This window comes from Petromyzon marinus, chromosome 48 (genome assembly GCF_048934315.1).
Source record: "Petromyzon marinus isolate PM22_M1 ecotype Great Lakes invasive population chromosome 48, UKy_Petmar_22M1.pri1.0, whole genome shotgun sequence".
NCBI classification, from domain to species: domain Eukaryota; kingdom Metazoa; phylum Chordata; class Hyperoartia; order Petromyzontiformes; family Petromyzontidae; genus Petromyzon; species Petromyzon marinus.
Window position 1 is genome coordinate 7924791 of NC_133714.1, and position 16109 is coordinate 7940899.

General features: G+C 54.9%; 1 protein-coding gene across 1 annotated transcript in view; it reads right to left on the reverse strand.

Moving 5' to 3' along the window:
• Positions 1–16109, reverse strand: part of LOC116952741 (voltage-dependent L-type calcium channel subunit alpha-1D-like) — a 71486-nt gene that overhangs the window by 21175 nt on the left and 34202 nt on the right. Inside the window, 11 exon segments of the mRNA XM_076074508.1 lie at positions 591–641; positions 1850–1933; positions 3570–3680; positions 3989–4147; positions 5228–5429; positions 5960–6100; positions 10127–10179; positions 11373–11480; positions 12478–12565; positions 13441–13547; positions 15341–15400. Of these exon segments, the coding sequence (XP_075930623.1) occupies positions 591–641; positions 1850–1933; positions 3570–3680; positions 3989–4147; positions 5228–5429; positions 5960–6100; positions 10127–10179; positions 11373–11480; positions 12478–12565; positions 13441–13547; positions 15341–15400 (1164 nt within the window).

Consider the following 16109-nt stretch of genomic DNA (forward strand, 5'->3'; position numbering starts at 1 on the left):
CGCAACCTGCACATCTGTCCCAGAGGGCGCCCATCGCTCAGTGGTTAGCGAGAGCTCATCGCCCTCCAAGATTCTTCATTGGTTTTTGTTCAACTATACATGAAATCAAGGGTATTTTATTTTTCCGGCGAAGGCCTACGGAAGCGACCTGGCTATTGCAAATGATAGCCCAACGAGGCGGCTTATCATCGTCACGTGGACATTCATAGCGGCCAAATGCTCTGAACGCGCGACGTCGATTTAAAAATGTGCAGGGGACAAAACCGGAGGACCCGGAGAGAAAAATCCGCGAAAGCCACGGGGAGAGAGATCTGGAAGCGCGCCGCTCTCGAGGATAACTTGGCCTACTCTTCCACGCTGGCCAGATGCCTTGGAAGAGGGCGGGAGTCGCCCGCACTTTACCCAACCGCACGCGACCGGCCGTTCGACCTGCGTGTGTACTGCGCACATCCTGGTATCGCCGTGCCGCGGCAGACCGGGGTTTTGCCACGATACGGCGACAGGGGCCAGGAGAAGCGGGCGGAGGTGCGAGAACGGCTTAGCCGGGAAGACCTCTGATCTGGCACCGTGCAGCCCATGGGAGTTCTTACCAGAAGCGCACCAGCGGTGGTGGAGGGGAACTTGCAGCAAAGCAACAACAGCTGTTAGAAAACAGAGCCAAGCAGCGGTTAGCGCGACCCACGAAAACACCTTAACCACCTGACCGACCCATGACTTCCAGAGCTCTTGCGTACTACCCAGGCCAGTGCCAGCAATGACGCAGTACGCTTTAGGGGTTCGCCTACCTCCGAGATACATTAAAACCCGGGGCGTACATGATCATGATCGCGCGAAGTAGAATATCTCGCAACACCGGCAGAGAATTGGACCAACGCATAAATGCGTTGCCCGGAGTAGTTTATTGTCAGAAAAAACAAAAACCCCCGGGAATTTTTTTTTTTTTTACCGTCCACAGGAAGCGCCTGCAGACGTCCCGGGATGGCGGCTGCCTCAACGAGAGACGATGACCCTGGGCAAGTGCCCGCGAGTTTCCCGCCAACTGCACCAATTCGGGTCGCGTTTTGCTTCGCTCGAAAATGCAGACGCGCGAATTTTCTACTCGGGAGGGCGGCGGGGGGCGGCGGGGGGCGGCGGGGGGCGGCGGGGGGCGGCGGGGGGCGGCGGGGGGCGGCGGGGGGCGGCGGGGGGCGGCGGGGGGCGTAGTTTTGCCCCGCGGTGGCGCCGTGCGGCTCTCCGACGTGTTTCCTGGCCGGCCTGTGCCGCTCGGCCGTTGGGGCTTGGTGGATGCCCCGAAGATCGGTCCGGCCCCCCCCCACCCCCGTGCCTGGGGAACTTCTCTCGGGAACTCCGCGGCGTTTGCTCCTTCGGTTTTGGGGGAGCGGCGGAGCCAATCGTGGGGGTGACGCGGCAAGGAAACTCGGCGGAGGTGGGGGGGGGTCACCCTGGGGGGTCACCCTGGGGGGTCACTGCGGCGAGGTCACGGCGGCGGGGTCAGCGTCGCGCGCGTTGGCGCCCGCGGTGCAAGCGCAAAAACAAACAAACGGACCGCGGCGGAATCACCGACGGCGGTGCGGATATTTTGTCCGATCAAAAAACAAAGAGAGAGGTGCGGGCATGTCACACGACGCTCTAGCAACCCAATGGGATCATGCTCGATGCGTGGATCGATTGCGGCAGTGAAGCGACACGGCGAATAACCCGAAAAATTACGGTCGACGCCGAGCTGGCTGCCCGATCGACTGGGCGGCGAATCGATACGATCAAGAAAGCCTACTGTCTTCCATATATTGATCGGCGATTTCTTCGGGAATCCGATTTCACCGTAACAGCGGCGCCCGTGCCCCCTCACCTCCTGCTCGTTGACGACGACGTCGATGACGCTGCCCACGACGATGAGGAAGTCGAACGTGTTCCACTGGTCGCTGAAGTAGCCCTACGCAGGGGGAGCGAAGGAAGAGGAGGGGGGAGGAGGGGGGAGGGGAGGAGGGAGCATAGGGGTGGAAGGCCGTCATTAATAAAGAAGTTAAACATTTGTATAAAGGGTGGACTGGCGCAGGTCAATGGAAGGGACGGTGGACGAGGGCGGGACACGTCCGTGAGTGTCTCATCATCATCACGGTGGCTAGGAGATGTTAACTACCTCGCCGGGTATGCAGGAGGTCATGGATTCGATCCCGACCTTGACGACGCCTGCTGTATATTTGGAGTTTGCGAGTCTCGAGTCTCTCTTTCTCTCTCATCATCATCACGGTGGCTAGGAGATGTTAACTACCTCGCCTGGTATGCAGGAGGTCGTGGGTTCCATCCCGACCTTGACGACACCTGCTGTATATTTGGAGTTTGCGTGTCTCTATCTCTCATCACGGTGGCTAGGAGATGTTAACTACCTTGCCTGGTATGCAGGAGGTCGTGGGTTCCATCCCGACCCTGACACCTGCTGTATATTTGGAGTTTGCGTGTCTCTATCTCTCATCACGGTGGCTAGATGTTAACTACCTTGCCTGGTATGCAGGAGGTCGTGGGTTCCATCCCGACCCTGACACCTGCTGTATATTTGGTGTTTGCGTGTCTCTCTCCCCCTTACTGCTCTTTGGCTGCCCCCTTGTGGGCAGCCGTTTAAAAAAAAACGTAAATTTTAAACGTAATTTAACGTAAAAATATTTGATTAAATATGGCAAGGAATGGAGTCACTATGGAATGTTTTGGCGGAAGACAATTTACAACAGCGAAACTACATTGTTAAAGAATAACTGAGGTGTGGGGGTGGGGGGGAACTAAATAGATACAGTTTATTCCATAACCTATCTTGTTTATTTACGTCAGAATTTGTTTGTGTACGAGTAGCTCTGCGTGTGATATGAGCCTCTCGAACTATTTCGGCCAAAAAGTTTGTTTTTTTAAACAACGGTTTTATTAACAACCTCGTTTAACTCACGGTCTTTGAGAAGTAAGCCTGAGACACGCTGAGTTTTGTGCGAGCCGATTCCACAGTTTAGGGACCGCGGCGTTTTTGCCCTACAACAAAATATATAAAAATAATAACAAGGCGGCCATACAAAATGTAAATTGCTTGAAAGCAGCGAATTAATTGATGCCAATTTTGATACAGGCATGCATTGTCACCGGATCTGAGTACGTGTGCAAAATGTCGAATGAATTGGACAACTGGAAGTGGACGCAAATTTGATATCAAGATTTGAAACCGTCGACAAAATGGCTCTTCTACCTTTTGAAAGGTTTGCCAAGCCCTGCCCTTGGGGCACACCGTGGGGCTAGCGCCGCGCCGCGTGACTAGCCGCACGCCGTGGGTATTGAGGCCTGACCTGCGCTATCACCACTCACGCCTCGGGGTAGGGCCGGGCCGCTCAAGACGTTGGCCGCAGCGACTGCAGCGCGGGGCGACCGCTCCTAAAGTGATCGCCCGCAAGCGCCACCGGCGGTGGGCGGGTGGCGGCTCAGCCACAAGTGGACCGGACTGGGGGGAGGTGGGGGAGGGGCGGTGGTGGGGGAGCTGCGTTCCGCCGAGACCGACTCCACGGGCCCGCGGGTCCGTGGAGTCGGTCTCGCACCCTCAGCTGGAAGGCGATGAGCTTGAGCAGCATCTCGAGAGCGAACAGCACGGTGAAGATCACGTTGCAAATGTCCATGAAGCGGCTGAATCCCTTGCTCTGTCCGTGGTGCTGCGCGACAACAACAACAAGACAACAAAAAGACAACAACAAGAATAATGACTCCGGTACGACGGCGCGGCCAGACCCGGCCACCGCGGGGAGCGAGCAAGAGGCGGGCACGCGAGAAGGTCGCACGTGTCGATGTCACGTGATAGTAATTTGTGACGCGTCGCCGGTGCGCGCATGCTCTTCGCTCGCTCTCTAAGGGAGCGCGAACGATTCAAGAGGCACGAGGGACGACAAACGAGCGGCAGAGCTGCCCACCACCCCCCACGCCCCACGCTCGCCCGTGACTCGACGCCCGCTCGGCCACGCACCTGCGAGGCGAGGCACAGCGTGTTGAGGAGGATGAGGACGAACATGAGGTACTCGAAGGGCGTGGAGGTGACGACGCTCCACACCCACCGCTGCCTGGCTCCTGCGGGCATCTGCCTCTTGAGCGGGCGGGCCTTCAGCGCGTACTCCACGCACTTGCGCTGGCCGCGGCCGGTCGGTCGGTCGGTCGGGCGGGCGATGGCGGAGTCGGCGGGAGAGGCAGAGGGACAGGGCGATGTGCGCGGGAGAAGTTCACATTCAGGGTGAGGTGGCCGAGCGGCCCAGGAGGTCAACAGACAACGAGCCGGACCGGCTCCGATTCCGGGTTTCAGCCGCCTGCGATAATTGTGGATGATGTTACGTGTGTACTGTTGAACTCCTTTCGCGCCGCACGTAGCCGACCGTGCTAATCGGAGGTGCGGGGGGGGGGGGACAACAGGCTAAAGAGAAAAACAACCCGGATTTTAAGACTCGCGAGTCGATGGACCCTGCCCTGGTCACCACCGGTTTACACAGAGATACATAACCTCACAGAGCGACCCATAGATTTACATAGAGACCCATAGATTTACACAGAGACCCATAGATTTACACAGAGACCCATAGATTTACACAGAGACCCATAACTTCACAGAGAGACCCATAGATTTACACAGAGACCCATAGATTTACACAGAGACCCATAAATTTACACAGAGACCCATATATTTACACAGAGACCCATAGATTTACACAGAGACCCATAGATTTACACAGGGACCCATAACCTCACAGAGAAACCCATAGATTTACACAGAGACCCATAGATTTACACAGAGACCCATAGATTTACACAGAGACCTATAGATTTACACAGAGACCCATAGATTTACACAGAGACCCATAGATTTACACAGAGACCCATAGATTTACACAGAGACCTATAGATTTACACAGAGACCCATAGATTTACACAGAGACCCATAACCTCACAGAGAGACCCAGAGAGGCACAATGATAGCCATACACTCGAATAGACCGAGCTGCCACTGAACTGGGTTTTTGCGAGTGGTGAGGTTGATGGACTCCGCACTGGTCACGTAGATTTCGGGGTCTGCTGCACTTAATTTGGATACAGTCCAGCTCTGAGTATTCAAATATCGGTTCCAATGTCACACAACAGGGGTGGTGGGGGAGGTAAAGACCTTCATCCAGCAGTGGATAGATCACGGCGTAGGAGAAGCGTGCGCACGTCACCTCACCTGGTTCTTGTCCAGCTCGCAGTTCTCGAATTCCTGCTCGCCCTGCGCCTGGAACGTGATGATGACGAAGCCCACGAAGATGTTCATCATGAAGAAGGCGATGATGATGATGTAGACGATGAAGAAGATGGACACGGCCAGGCGGTGGTTGTGGGCCGGGCCCAAGTCCTCTCCCCGAGAGTCGATGGCCTTGTACAGCAGCCTGTGGGGAAAGACGGGAAGGTCAGCGTTGTCCTCCGTCGGTAGCGCCATCGCCGCCGCTGCCGCCAGCGGCAGTCGTCGCTGTCGCCTGTGTCGTGATTGTCGGAGGCATCGCCAGGATCACCGTCATCACCGTTATCAGCAGCGTCGACATCGCTATCACTATCATCAGCAGCAGCAGCATCAGCAGCCGGATCACCAACGTCATCGTCAGCACGATCACCAGTATCTTCAGAATCGCCATCGTCATGAACACGCGCATTATTATCGCCAGCAGTTGCAGCGTCATTATCACTCTCATCAGCATCACGACCACTGGAAGTTCAAACTCACGGCGCACTATAGAAGTGACACTCACTCTGGACAGTGAGACTCACCGGCGGTACGTGGCACGCTGATCGCTATGGGCAGTGCCACTCACCCGTGCCAGCCCTCGAAGGTGGACACGCTGAAGAGGCGTGAGCGCTGACACTCACCCGGGCCAGCCCTCGAATGTGGACACGGTGAAGAGGCGTGAGCGCTGACACTCACCCGGGCCAGCCCTCGAAGGTGGACACGGTGAAGAGGGTGAGCATGCCCGAGAGGACGTCGTCGAAGTTGTACTCGCTGTTCTGCCACTCGCGCCTCACGGCCACGGGAGGCGCGTGCTCCCGCACGACGACGAAGTAGCCCCTGTGTGGAGGACGACGCGATGCTCACAGAACAACAACAATGTGCCGCTCGCCGACCAAAGGTCCAAACACGGCCCAGCTCGCTATGAGACCTCCTTTGCCAGTAGCAAGATATAGTAATAGGCTTTTACCCTTTTATCTGGCACAAAAACTGACACCTTTATACAAGGGGATCATGTTTGCAATAACCACAACACAAGCAGTCAAAATGCAAACACAAAGAGACAACTCTGATAATGATATGCACTGTCCTTGAAATTGATTGGTCCACACCCGAGACGGCTTTTCTTAGAGCCTAGTCTCCACTGGTGTTGGACGCCTTTTGGCGTACGCCTTTTGGCGTCTTCTGGTCCAACACCATGTGAGACTAGGCTCTAAGAAAAGCCGTCTCGGGTGTGGACCAATCAATTTCAAGGACAGTGCATATCATTATCAGAGCTGTCTCTTTTTGTTTGCATTTTGACTGCTTGTGTTGTGGTTATGGCAAACATGATCCCTTGTATAAAGATGTCAGTTTTTGTGCCAGATAAAAGGGTAAAAACCTATTACTACGGCCCAGCTCATCTGAAACCTTTGCCGTTCCGATGACGTACGTGTACCGATGACATACGTGTACCGATGACGTACGTGTACCGATGCTGTACGTGTACCGATGACGTACGTGTACCAATGGCATATGTGTACGTCATCGGAACGGGACCGAAAAAAAATTAAAAGTAAAATAACTTTACCACGGCACCGAGACTTCCACAAGGCCATGCGGGGAGGGCGTGCGGCAGTTTTGGCGCCGGTTATCGTAGAGTGGCGGCGGCCGTGTCGCTACGGTTCTGTGCGGTAACAATGTCTTTAAAAAACAGCGGCGCTGCCAGTACGCCCCCCTAAATAAACATCTAGGCTGAGCCGCTTACGCGTTCCGAGATGCGGCGGTGAACGGGGAACCCCCCCCACCCCACCCTGCGACTTGCAGACGTCTCGGAACGGGGAAGGGGTTAACGAGACCGTAACGAAGGAGCTCGTTAGCGGGGACGACAACCATTCGGTCAGCTTCGTGGATGTGACTGGGGTTTTTTCACTCTCGCTCTCTCTCGTGCAGTCATTGGTGACTGGGTTGAGACCATCAACCCCGCTACGCTTGGGAACCTGGTTTAACCAACGTTCAGTCTACGTCTATGGGTCTCTATGTGAGTCTACTGGTCTCTACGTGAGTCTATGGGTCTCTATGTGAGTCTATGGGTCTCTATGTGAGTCTATGCGTCTCTATGGGAGTCTATGGGTATCTATGTGAGTCTATGGGTCTCTATGTGAGTCTATGGGTCTCTATGTGAGTCTATGGGTCTCTATGCGAGTCTATGGGTCTCTATGGGAGTTTATGGGTCTCTATGTGAGTCTATGAGTCTCTATGGGAGTCTATGGGTCTCTATGTGGGTCTATGGGTCTCTATGTGAGTCTATGGGCCTCTATGTGAGTCTATGGGTCTCTATGGGAGTCTATGGGTCTGTATGTGAGTCTATGGGTCTCTATGTGAGTCTATGGGGCTCTATGTGAGTCTATGGGTCTCTATGTGAGTCTATGGGTCTCTATGCGAGTCTATGGGTCTCTATGCGAGTCTATGGGTTTCTATGCGAGTCTATGGGTCTCTATGCGAGTCTATGGGTCTCTATGCGAGTCTATGGGTCTCTATGTGAGTCTATGGATCTCTATGCGAGTCTATGGGTCTCTATGTGAGTCTATGGGTCTCTATGCGAGTCTATGGGTCTCTATGCGAGTCTATGGGTCTCTATGTGAGTCTATGGGTCTCTATGCGAGTCTATGGGTCTCTATGTGAGTCTATGGGTCTCTATGCGAGTCTATGGGTCTCTATGCGAGTCTATGGGTCTCTATGTGAGTCTATGGGTCTCTATGCGAGTCTATGGGTCTCTATGCGAGTCTATGCCTTACAGGGGTCTAATAGCAGTGGCGGCTTTCGTGTGTCTGACAGCAATTCTGTGCCCCCAGTTCACCCCCAGTCCAACAGCCAAGTTTAAGGGGCCGTCCATAAATGACTTCACGCATCCAGCGGGGGGGGGGGGGTCAGACATTTGTGACGATGTGTGACGAGGGGGGGGGGGTTTGAGAAATGTGACGTCACGCCAAAATGCGCAACTTTAAATAAATATAGACAACACGTTCTACTTAATTAAATAGACTTTTTAAATAAATGTTTTCTCCTACATCAGGGTGCAGCGCCACATTAAATACGCACTACAATGACAATAGTTTAAAGCGATTTGAAGCATTTTTTTTTTGGGGGGGGGGGGCAGAGCTTTGTAACGTCATATTTGAGGGGGAGGGTCTAACTTTTTGTGACGCCATGTGACGAGGGAGGAGGGGGTCAAAAATCGTCCAAAATCTCGTGACGTCATTTATGGACGGCCCCTAATCTCTGACACTGTGTAGCTCTTTTTAAGAAGCGCCCTGTCCATCACTAAACGATAGCGCAACGAAGTGGCTCAGCATCATCGTCGTCGTCATCGTGTGCAATTTTATAGCAGCAGCCGAAAACTCTAAACGCGTGACGCCGATTATAAATGTGGAGGGAAAAACGCGACCACGGGGAGAGAGAGAGACACGCAAACTCCAAATATACAGCAGCAGGCATCAGGGTCGGGGTCGAACCCACGACCTCCTGTATACCAGGCGAGGTAGTTAACATCTCCGAGCCACCGTGTTGATGACAAACAAATTCTGACGGTTATTCTTGTACATTGTCTTCCCCAAAACATTCCTTAGTGACTCCCTTCCTTGCCGTATTTAATTAAATATTTTTACGTTCAATTACGTTTAAGATTTACGGTTTTTTTTTAAACGGCTGCCCACAAGGGGGCAGCCAAAGAGCAACAAGGGGGAGAGAGACACGCAAACTCCAAATATACAGCAGGCGTCAGGGTCGGGATTGAACCCACGACCTCCTGTATACCAGGCGAGGGAGTTAACATCTCCTAGCCACCGTGATGATGATGAGAGAGAGACACGCAAACTCCAAATATACAGCAGGCGTCAGGGTCGGGATTGAACCCACGACCTCCTGTATACCAGGCGAGGGAGTTAACATCTCCTAGCCACCGTGATGATGATGAGAGAGAGGGAGAGACACGCAAACTCCAAATATACAGCAGTCGTCAGGGTCGGGATTGAACCCACGACCTCCTGTACACCAGGCGAGGTAGTTAACATCTCCTAGCCACCGTGATGATGATGATGATGAGAGAGAGAGACACGCAAACTCCAAATATACAGCAGCAGGCGTCAGGGTCGGGATAGAACCCACGACCTCCTGTACACCAGGCAAGGTAGTTAACATCTCCTAGCCACCGTGATGATGATGAGAGAGAGACACGCAAACTCCAAATATACAGCAGCAGGCGTCAGGTTCGGGGTCGAACCCACGACCCCTCCTGTATACCGGGCGAGGTAGTTAACATCTCACAGCCACCGTGATGATGATGAGAGACAGAGACACGCAAACTCCAACTATACAGCAGCAGGCATCAGGGGCGGGATTGAACCCACGACCTCCTGTACACCAGATGAGGTAGTTAACATCTCCTAGCCACCGTGATGATGATGAGAGAGAGACACGCAAACTCCAAATATACAGCAGGTGTCAGGGTCGGGATTGAACCCACGACCTCCTGTGTACCAGGCGAGGTAGTTAACATCTCCTAGCCACCGTGATGATGATGATGAGAGAGAGAGACACGCAAACTCCAAATATACAGCAGCAGGCGTCAGGGTCGGGATTGAACCCACAACCTCCTGTACACCAGGCGAGGTAGTTAACATCTCCTAGCCACCGTGATGATGATGAGAGAGAGAGAGACACGCAAACTCCAAATATACAGCAGCAGGCGTCAGGGTCGGGATTGAACCCACGACCTCCTGTGTACCAGGCGAGGTAGTTAACATCTCACAGCCACCGCGGCGCCCATTAATTAATCGGTTCACCGTTACTGAAACTCGCTAGATGCGGACTTGGGAGGGCACGGACCTGCACTCGCTTGGGGTGTGCTTTGATTGATCGGTGCAGCTGAACAGCTTCCCCTGCACACGGCACACACGGGCACGCGAGACACACGCGTGCAACACGCGTGATGCGCGTGCGACACACGTGCGACACACGTGCGACACACGTGATGCGCGTGCAACACGCCCGACGCATCAGACGTGACAAGTGAGGCAGGCGTGCAACACACGTGACGCATAACACGTGAGATGTGAGACGTGCATGCAACACGCATGATGCATGACACGACACGTGAGACGTGCATGCAACACACCTGACGCTTTTGACATTACACGTGAGCCACAGATGGCAATTAAACCACATAGCACACGTTACATATGAGACACGCATGCGACATGCATGATGCACAGCGCGCGTGACACGCGAGACACGCATCCAACGCACGACACACAGCACACGTGACGCGGGACATGCATACAACATACAAGACGCATAGCACGTGTAACACGTGAGACACGCGCACAACACGCCTGACACGAGCGGTTCAATGAGCGGTGGCACCGTGGTTAGCGGCACTGCGCTGTGACCCGGGCAACCCCACCCGAGTTCCATTCCCACTCACGGCCAACATCAGTGATCAGTTACGCAAGGAGGTGGGGTGGGGGAGAGGGGGGGGGCGCTGGGTTACAGGTACCCATCATCACCTCTAATCTGGGCTTCCCCTAGGTCGACTCAGCCTTAAATGGGTACCTCCCGCAGAGGGGGGAAGGGGGGAGGTGCGGCCGAGCACGGAACCTGTCACAGGCTACGGGTGGGGTTCAGGGGCACTTCGTTCGTCTGCGCGACGTCTACGGCACTGGCTTGGAATGGTGACGGAGGCAGTCGCCGCCGATGATGATGATGACGACGACGACGATGATGACGATAATGATGACGACGATGATGATGATGATGACGATATTGATGACGACGATGATGATGATAATGATGACGACGATGATGATGATGACGATGATGACGACGACGATGATGACGATAATGATGACGACGACAATGATGATGATGATGATGACGACGATGATGATGACGACGATGATGTTGACGACGACGACGATGATGACGACGATGACGACGACGATGATGATGACGATGATGACGACGATGATAACGACGCTGATGACGACGATGATAATGATGACGATGACGATGATGACGACGATGATAATGATGATGACGACGATGATGACGATGCCACCGCGCGGTCTCAAACCTTGAAGAGCTGCACGCCGACGCACGCGAAGATGAACTGGAGCAGCGTGGTGACCAGGAGGATGTTCCCGATGGTTCGCAACGCCACGAACACGCACTGCACCACGTGCTGCGTCGTCCGCAGACACGCGCAGACGCACGCGCACGCACATGCGCAGACGCACGCGCGCGCGCACACACACACACACTTGTGCACGTGCGTACGCACACACACAAGTGCACATACATGCACGGATAGGCATGTAGAGACGCGCGTACGCGCGAGCACACGCGTGAGCGCGCACGCGCGCACGCGCACACACACGCACGCACACAAATTCACACGGCGCATTTGCGCACACGCACGCACGCGCGTCACTCTCGCGCACCGTCTCAAACGCGCGCACACGAAAAACGATCAAGTGGCGGTGACGTCGCCACTGCGTTCGTGCCAGGCTAGGTGCACGTCGAGACTGTCACGTGAAGTGTCGAAGGCTCGCTGCCGCTCCTAGGTCACGGGACAGACCCTGCAGGTGTCACGGGTCGACTGACTTGAGACGACTGGCCCACGCATCACCTGTGCGCCCCCGACTCTGCCGACTCGCTGCGTTTTAGCCGCCCGGCGCTCCGCTCGTTGTTGTGAGCGTCGCTCCTCCGCCCTCCGTTGTTGCTGGAGGGCGACTGCCTCCAACTGCTCAGTAGCAGCAGCAGCGTCCTTCACGAGCCTCCTCCGCAGAGGCCGGCCTTGACACCGCCGCTCAGCTCCACATCCTCCCGTGCCACATCAGCCCCATCTCTCCTCTAAGTCCGCGAGCCACGCCCGTTTCCCTTATTCGTCTCATGCGGATCATTTCTCCATGTCTCCATCTCGTTCGCTCCGTGAGCCCGAGCGTAACATTGAGCCCACCGCTTGCACTTTCACCGTTCTTCGTAAACGTCGTTCATCGTCGTCGTCATTATTATCGGCACGCTCGCATTGCCGAGGGAGAAGTTCACTGACTCCACCTTCGAGTCCGGTCGAGCCCCCCCCCCACCCCACCGTCCCATCATCGCCGAGCGCATCCCACGGATTGTCACGGGGGGGGGGGGGGGGGCGAGCGGCTCCTCGGGGGCCGGAGGTGGCGTACCTTGAGGCCCTTGGCGCGGTTGATGGCGCGGAGTGGACGCAGCACGCGCAGCACGCGCAGGACCTTCACCACGGAGATGGTGCTCGACCTGCCGGGGGACAGCGGGGGGAGGGGGGGGCACGCGACACACGTGGGGTGTCCGCCGCAACAGTACGGTGCGTGCTGCAGTGTGTACTGCAGCGTGTGTACCGCAGTGTGTACTGCAGTGTGTGTACCGCAGTGTGTACTGCGGTGTGTACTGCGGTGTGTGTACCGCAGTGTGTACCGCAGTGTGTACTGCGGTGTGTGTACTGCGGTGTGTGTACCGCAGTGTGTACTGCAGTGTGTACTGCAGTGTGTGTACCGCAGTGTGTACCGCAGTGTGTACTGCGGTGTGTGTACTGCGGTGTGTGTACCGCAGTGTGTACTGCAGTGTGTACTGCAGTGTGTGTACTGCGGTGTGTGTACCGCAGTGTGTACTGAGGTGTGTACTGCAAGGTGAATACTGCAGTGTGTGTACCGCAGTGTGTACTGCAGTGTGTATTGCAAGGTGCATACTGCAGTGTGTGTACTAGAGTGTGTACTGCAAGGTGCGTACCGCAGTGTGTACTGCAGTGTGTACTGCAGTGTGTGTACTGCAGTGTGTGTACCGCAGTGTGCGTACTGCAAGGTGCATACCGCAGTGTGTACTGCAGTGTGTGTACCGCAGTGTGTACTGCGGTGTGTACTGCAAGGTGCATACTGCAGTGTGTACTGCGGTGTGTGTACTGCAGTGTGTACTGCAGTGTGTACTGCAGTGTGTACTGCAGTGTGTGTACCGCAGTGTGTACTGAGGTGTGTACTGCAAGGTGCATACTGCAGTGTGTACTGCAAGGCGTGTACTGCAAGGTGTGTACTGCAAGTTGCGTGCCGCTGTGCGTACTGCACGCTGCGTGTGTACCGCACGCTGCCTGTGTACCGCACGGCGCGTGCTGCTCTGCGTACTGCATGCCGAAGGACAGGAGGGAGACCCCCACCACCAGCAAGTCCAGCAAGTTGAAGCAGCTCCGACAGAAGGAGCCCTTGTGCAGAAACGCTCCGTACGCTGTGAGCTGCACGCACGGACACAAATGTCATGACAGTGGAGTCAACATGCGGTGTGAGTGGACTAGTGGCCACGGGAGGTAATGACAGGGGAGTCAGCCTGCAGTGCGAATGCACTAGTGGCCACGGGAGGTAATGACAGGGGAGTCAGCCTGCAGTGCGAATGCACTAGTGGCCACGGGAGGTAATGACAGGGGAGTCAGCCTGCAGTGCGAATGCACTAGTGGCCACGGGAGGTAATGACAGGGGAGTCAGCCTGCAGTGCGAATGCACTAGTGGCTTCGGGAATGATCGAGAAGGGAGCACGGCCAGGTGACGGTAGAGTCTGCCGGTGGAGCGAGCGTCCAGAGTCAGCGAGAAGGTTCGGGAATGGGGGTGTGGCCTCGGTTGGTATAGACAAGGGAGATGTGCAGGAGACTCGGGGCTGTTGCAGTGGGGGTCTCCGCCTGATGTCAAGTGAACGTGCCTTCAATAGAGTGCCATCTCATGAGAAGTGTGTAAAGTCGCCATTATCATGGGACCTCCTTTGCCAGTACCAAAATTTGATAATAGGTGTTTCCCCTTTTTTCCTGGCAACAAAACAGGTGTTAAGATGTTAAAACACCAACATGAAACCTTTTACAAAAAGCGTTTTGGCGTCCTCTGGTCTAACACCATTTGAGACGAGGCTCAAAAGAAAGCTGTCTCTGGTGTGGACCAACCAGCTTCAAGGACAATGCTTATGTTATCAGAGTATGTTGTTCTGTTTGCATTCTGACCACAAGCATTGTGGTTAATGCAGACATGATTCCTTGTAAAAGGTTTCAGTTTGGTGTTTTAACATCTTAACACCTGTTTTGTTGTCAGAAAGAAAAAGGGGAAAAACCTATTATCAAGTAGTCATTACATAAAGATCTCCCGGGGAAGCCTTCACCGCACTGTTTGGGGGCAAGTGCTGTCAGCGAGCACCTGTTCGTGGCCGGCACGCTGGAGGAGGGGATGGTGTGGCCGGCCCCATGGCTGTATATAAAGTTCCGTCTCCAACCCTTTATCCACTCTACCTCTCCGCTGGCCTCCCTGTGTGCTGTGAAGGACCCAGTGCCTGAAACGTCGGCCATTGTATATGTACTTTTCTTGATGAAAAAAGAGAATACGCGTTTACCCTTTCTGGCAAGAATACAGGAGGCGTTACGATGTTCAAACACCAAATAAAACACTGACTGCAAAGCATAAAATTTGCATTAACCTCACATAATACAAAGATCCCCCGTATAGCCTGAACAGACTGTTGGGGCAAGTGCTGTTAGTGAGCACTTATGAAGGCCGGAACGGCATACGACGGGGTGGGTAGCCAGCACCACGCCCGGCCGCCTTTGTCTCACCAGTGCTGATATTTACACGCAGCACCGGGTACTCATTTGAGGCTGAGTCGACCTAGGGGAGGCCCAGGACCGGTTCAAACATTTGCCACCGGTGCTGATCGTAAGCGGGAATCAAACTCGGGTCGCCAGGTTCGTAGCGCAGTGCGCTAACCGCTACACTACTACTCCCCGCGCACACGTAATGGCGTGATTAGGCAAAGAGGAGCCCGCAATATGCAATAACAGCCCGGGTGCGACCGTGCGAGACAAATCAGATGTTGGGGGGCCCCCCACGCTGACCGATCGCCGCACCCCCTGAGCTGATGATATCATCACCACGCCATTGACATCAGGTCACTACACACCACGCGCGCCTGACGATTGCTCGAGACGCCCTCGGCGCGACGCGTCTCATCGCGACGGTCCGTGAAGGCGAGAGACCCGGGACGCGCGGCGGTCACCTTCATGAGGATCTCCAGCGTGAAGATGCCGGTGAAGAGGTAATCGGCATATCCCAGGATCTGAAAACGAAAATGAAGGCGCGGCGTGAGACGCAAGGCACGGCGCGCCGAGACCCGAACCTCGCCGTCCGCTGGGTCACCTGCACTCGCCGCGGCTCGGGGGCCAAGCAGGGCCACGGTCGGGGATAGTGAGGCCTTCCTTGTACGCACGTATGTTGAACTTCTTTCGTACGTAGTCAACCGTAGCTAATCGGAGGGCGGGTGAGTGTGTGGATGAGTGACTGTGTGAGCGGTTGAGTCACTGTGCGAGTCTATGTACGTGTGTGTGTGTTGAACTTCTTTCGCAACGTACGTAGCCAACCGCGCTAATCAGAGGTGCGGGGGAAGGACAACAAACTAAACACAAAAAGCAGTTTTAAAGAAATTAGTTTTCAATCTAGACGATGATGATTTCAAAGTGTGTAGCTCCCAGTGGCTCCGTAATATCGGAAGGGAGAGCATTCCAGACGGTCACAGAAGCGCATCTGAAAGCGCGTGATGCGGTAACCGTCTTTGTTCGACGGTTCATCAAAAGTGGCTGCGAAGATGACCGGAGTTCGTGTGATGGTTTATAGCCCCTTTGACGAGATCAGCAAAGGTATTGTGGTTCATTTGTGGCAAGCACTTCGTGTGTGTAAACGAGTGCGGCCGTTTAACGAATTCGTTCGGCAACCGGAAGCCAATGCAGCTCGGTACCCCGTCACGCCACGCGCCGCGAGTGAACGAGCAG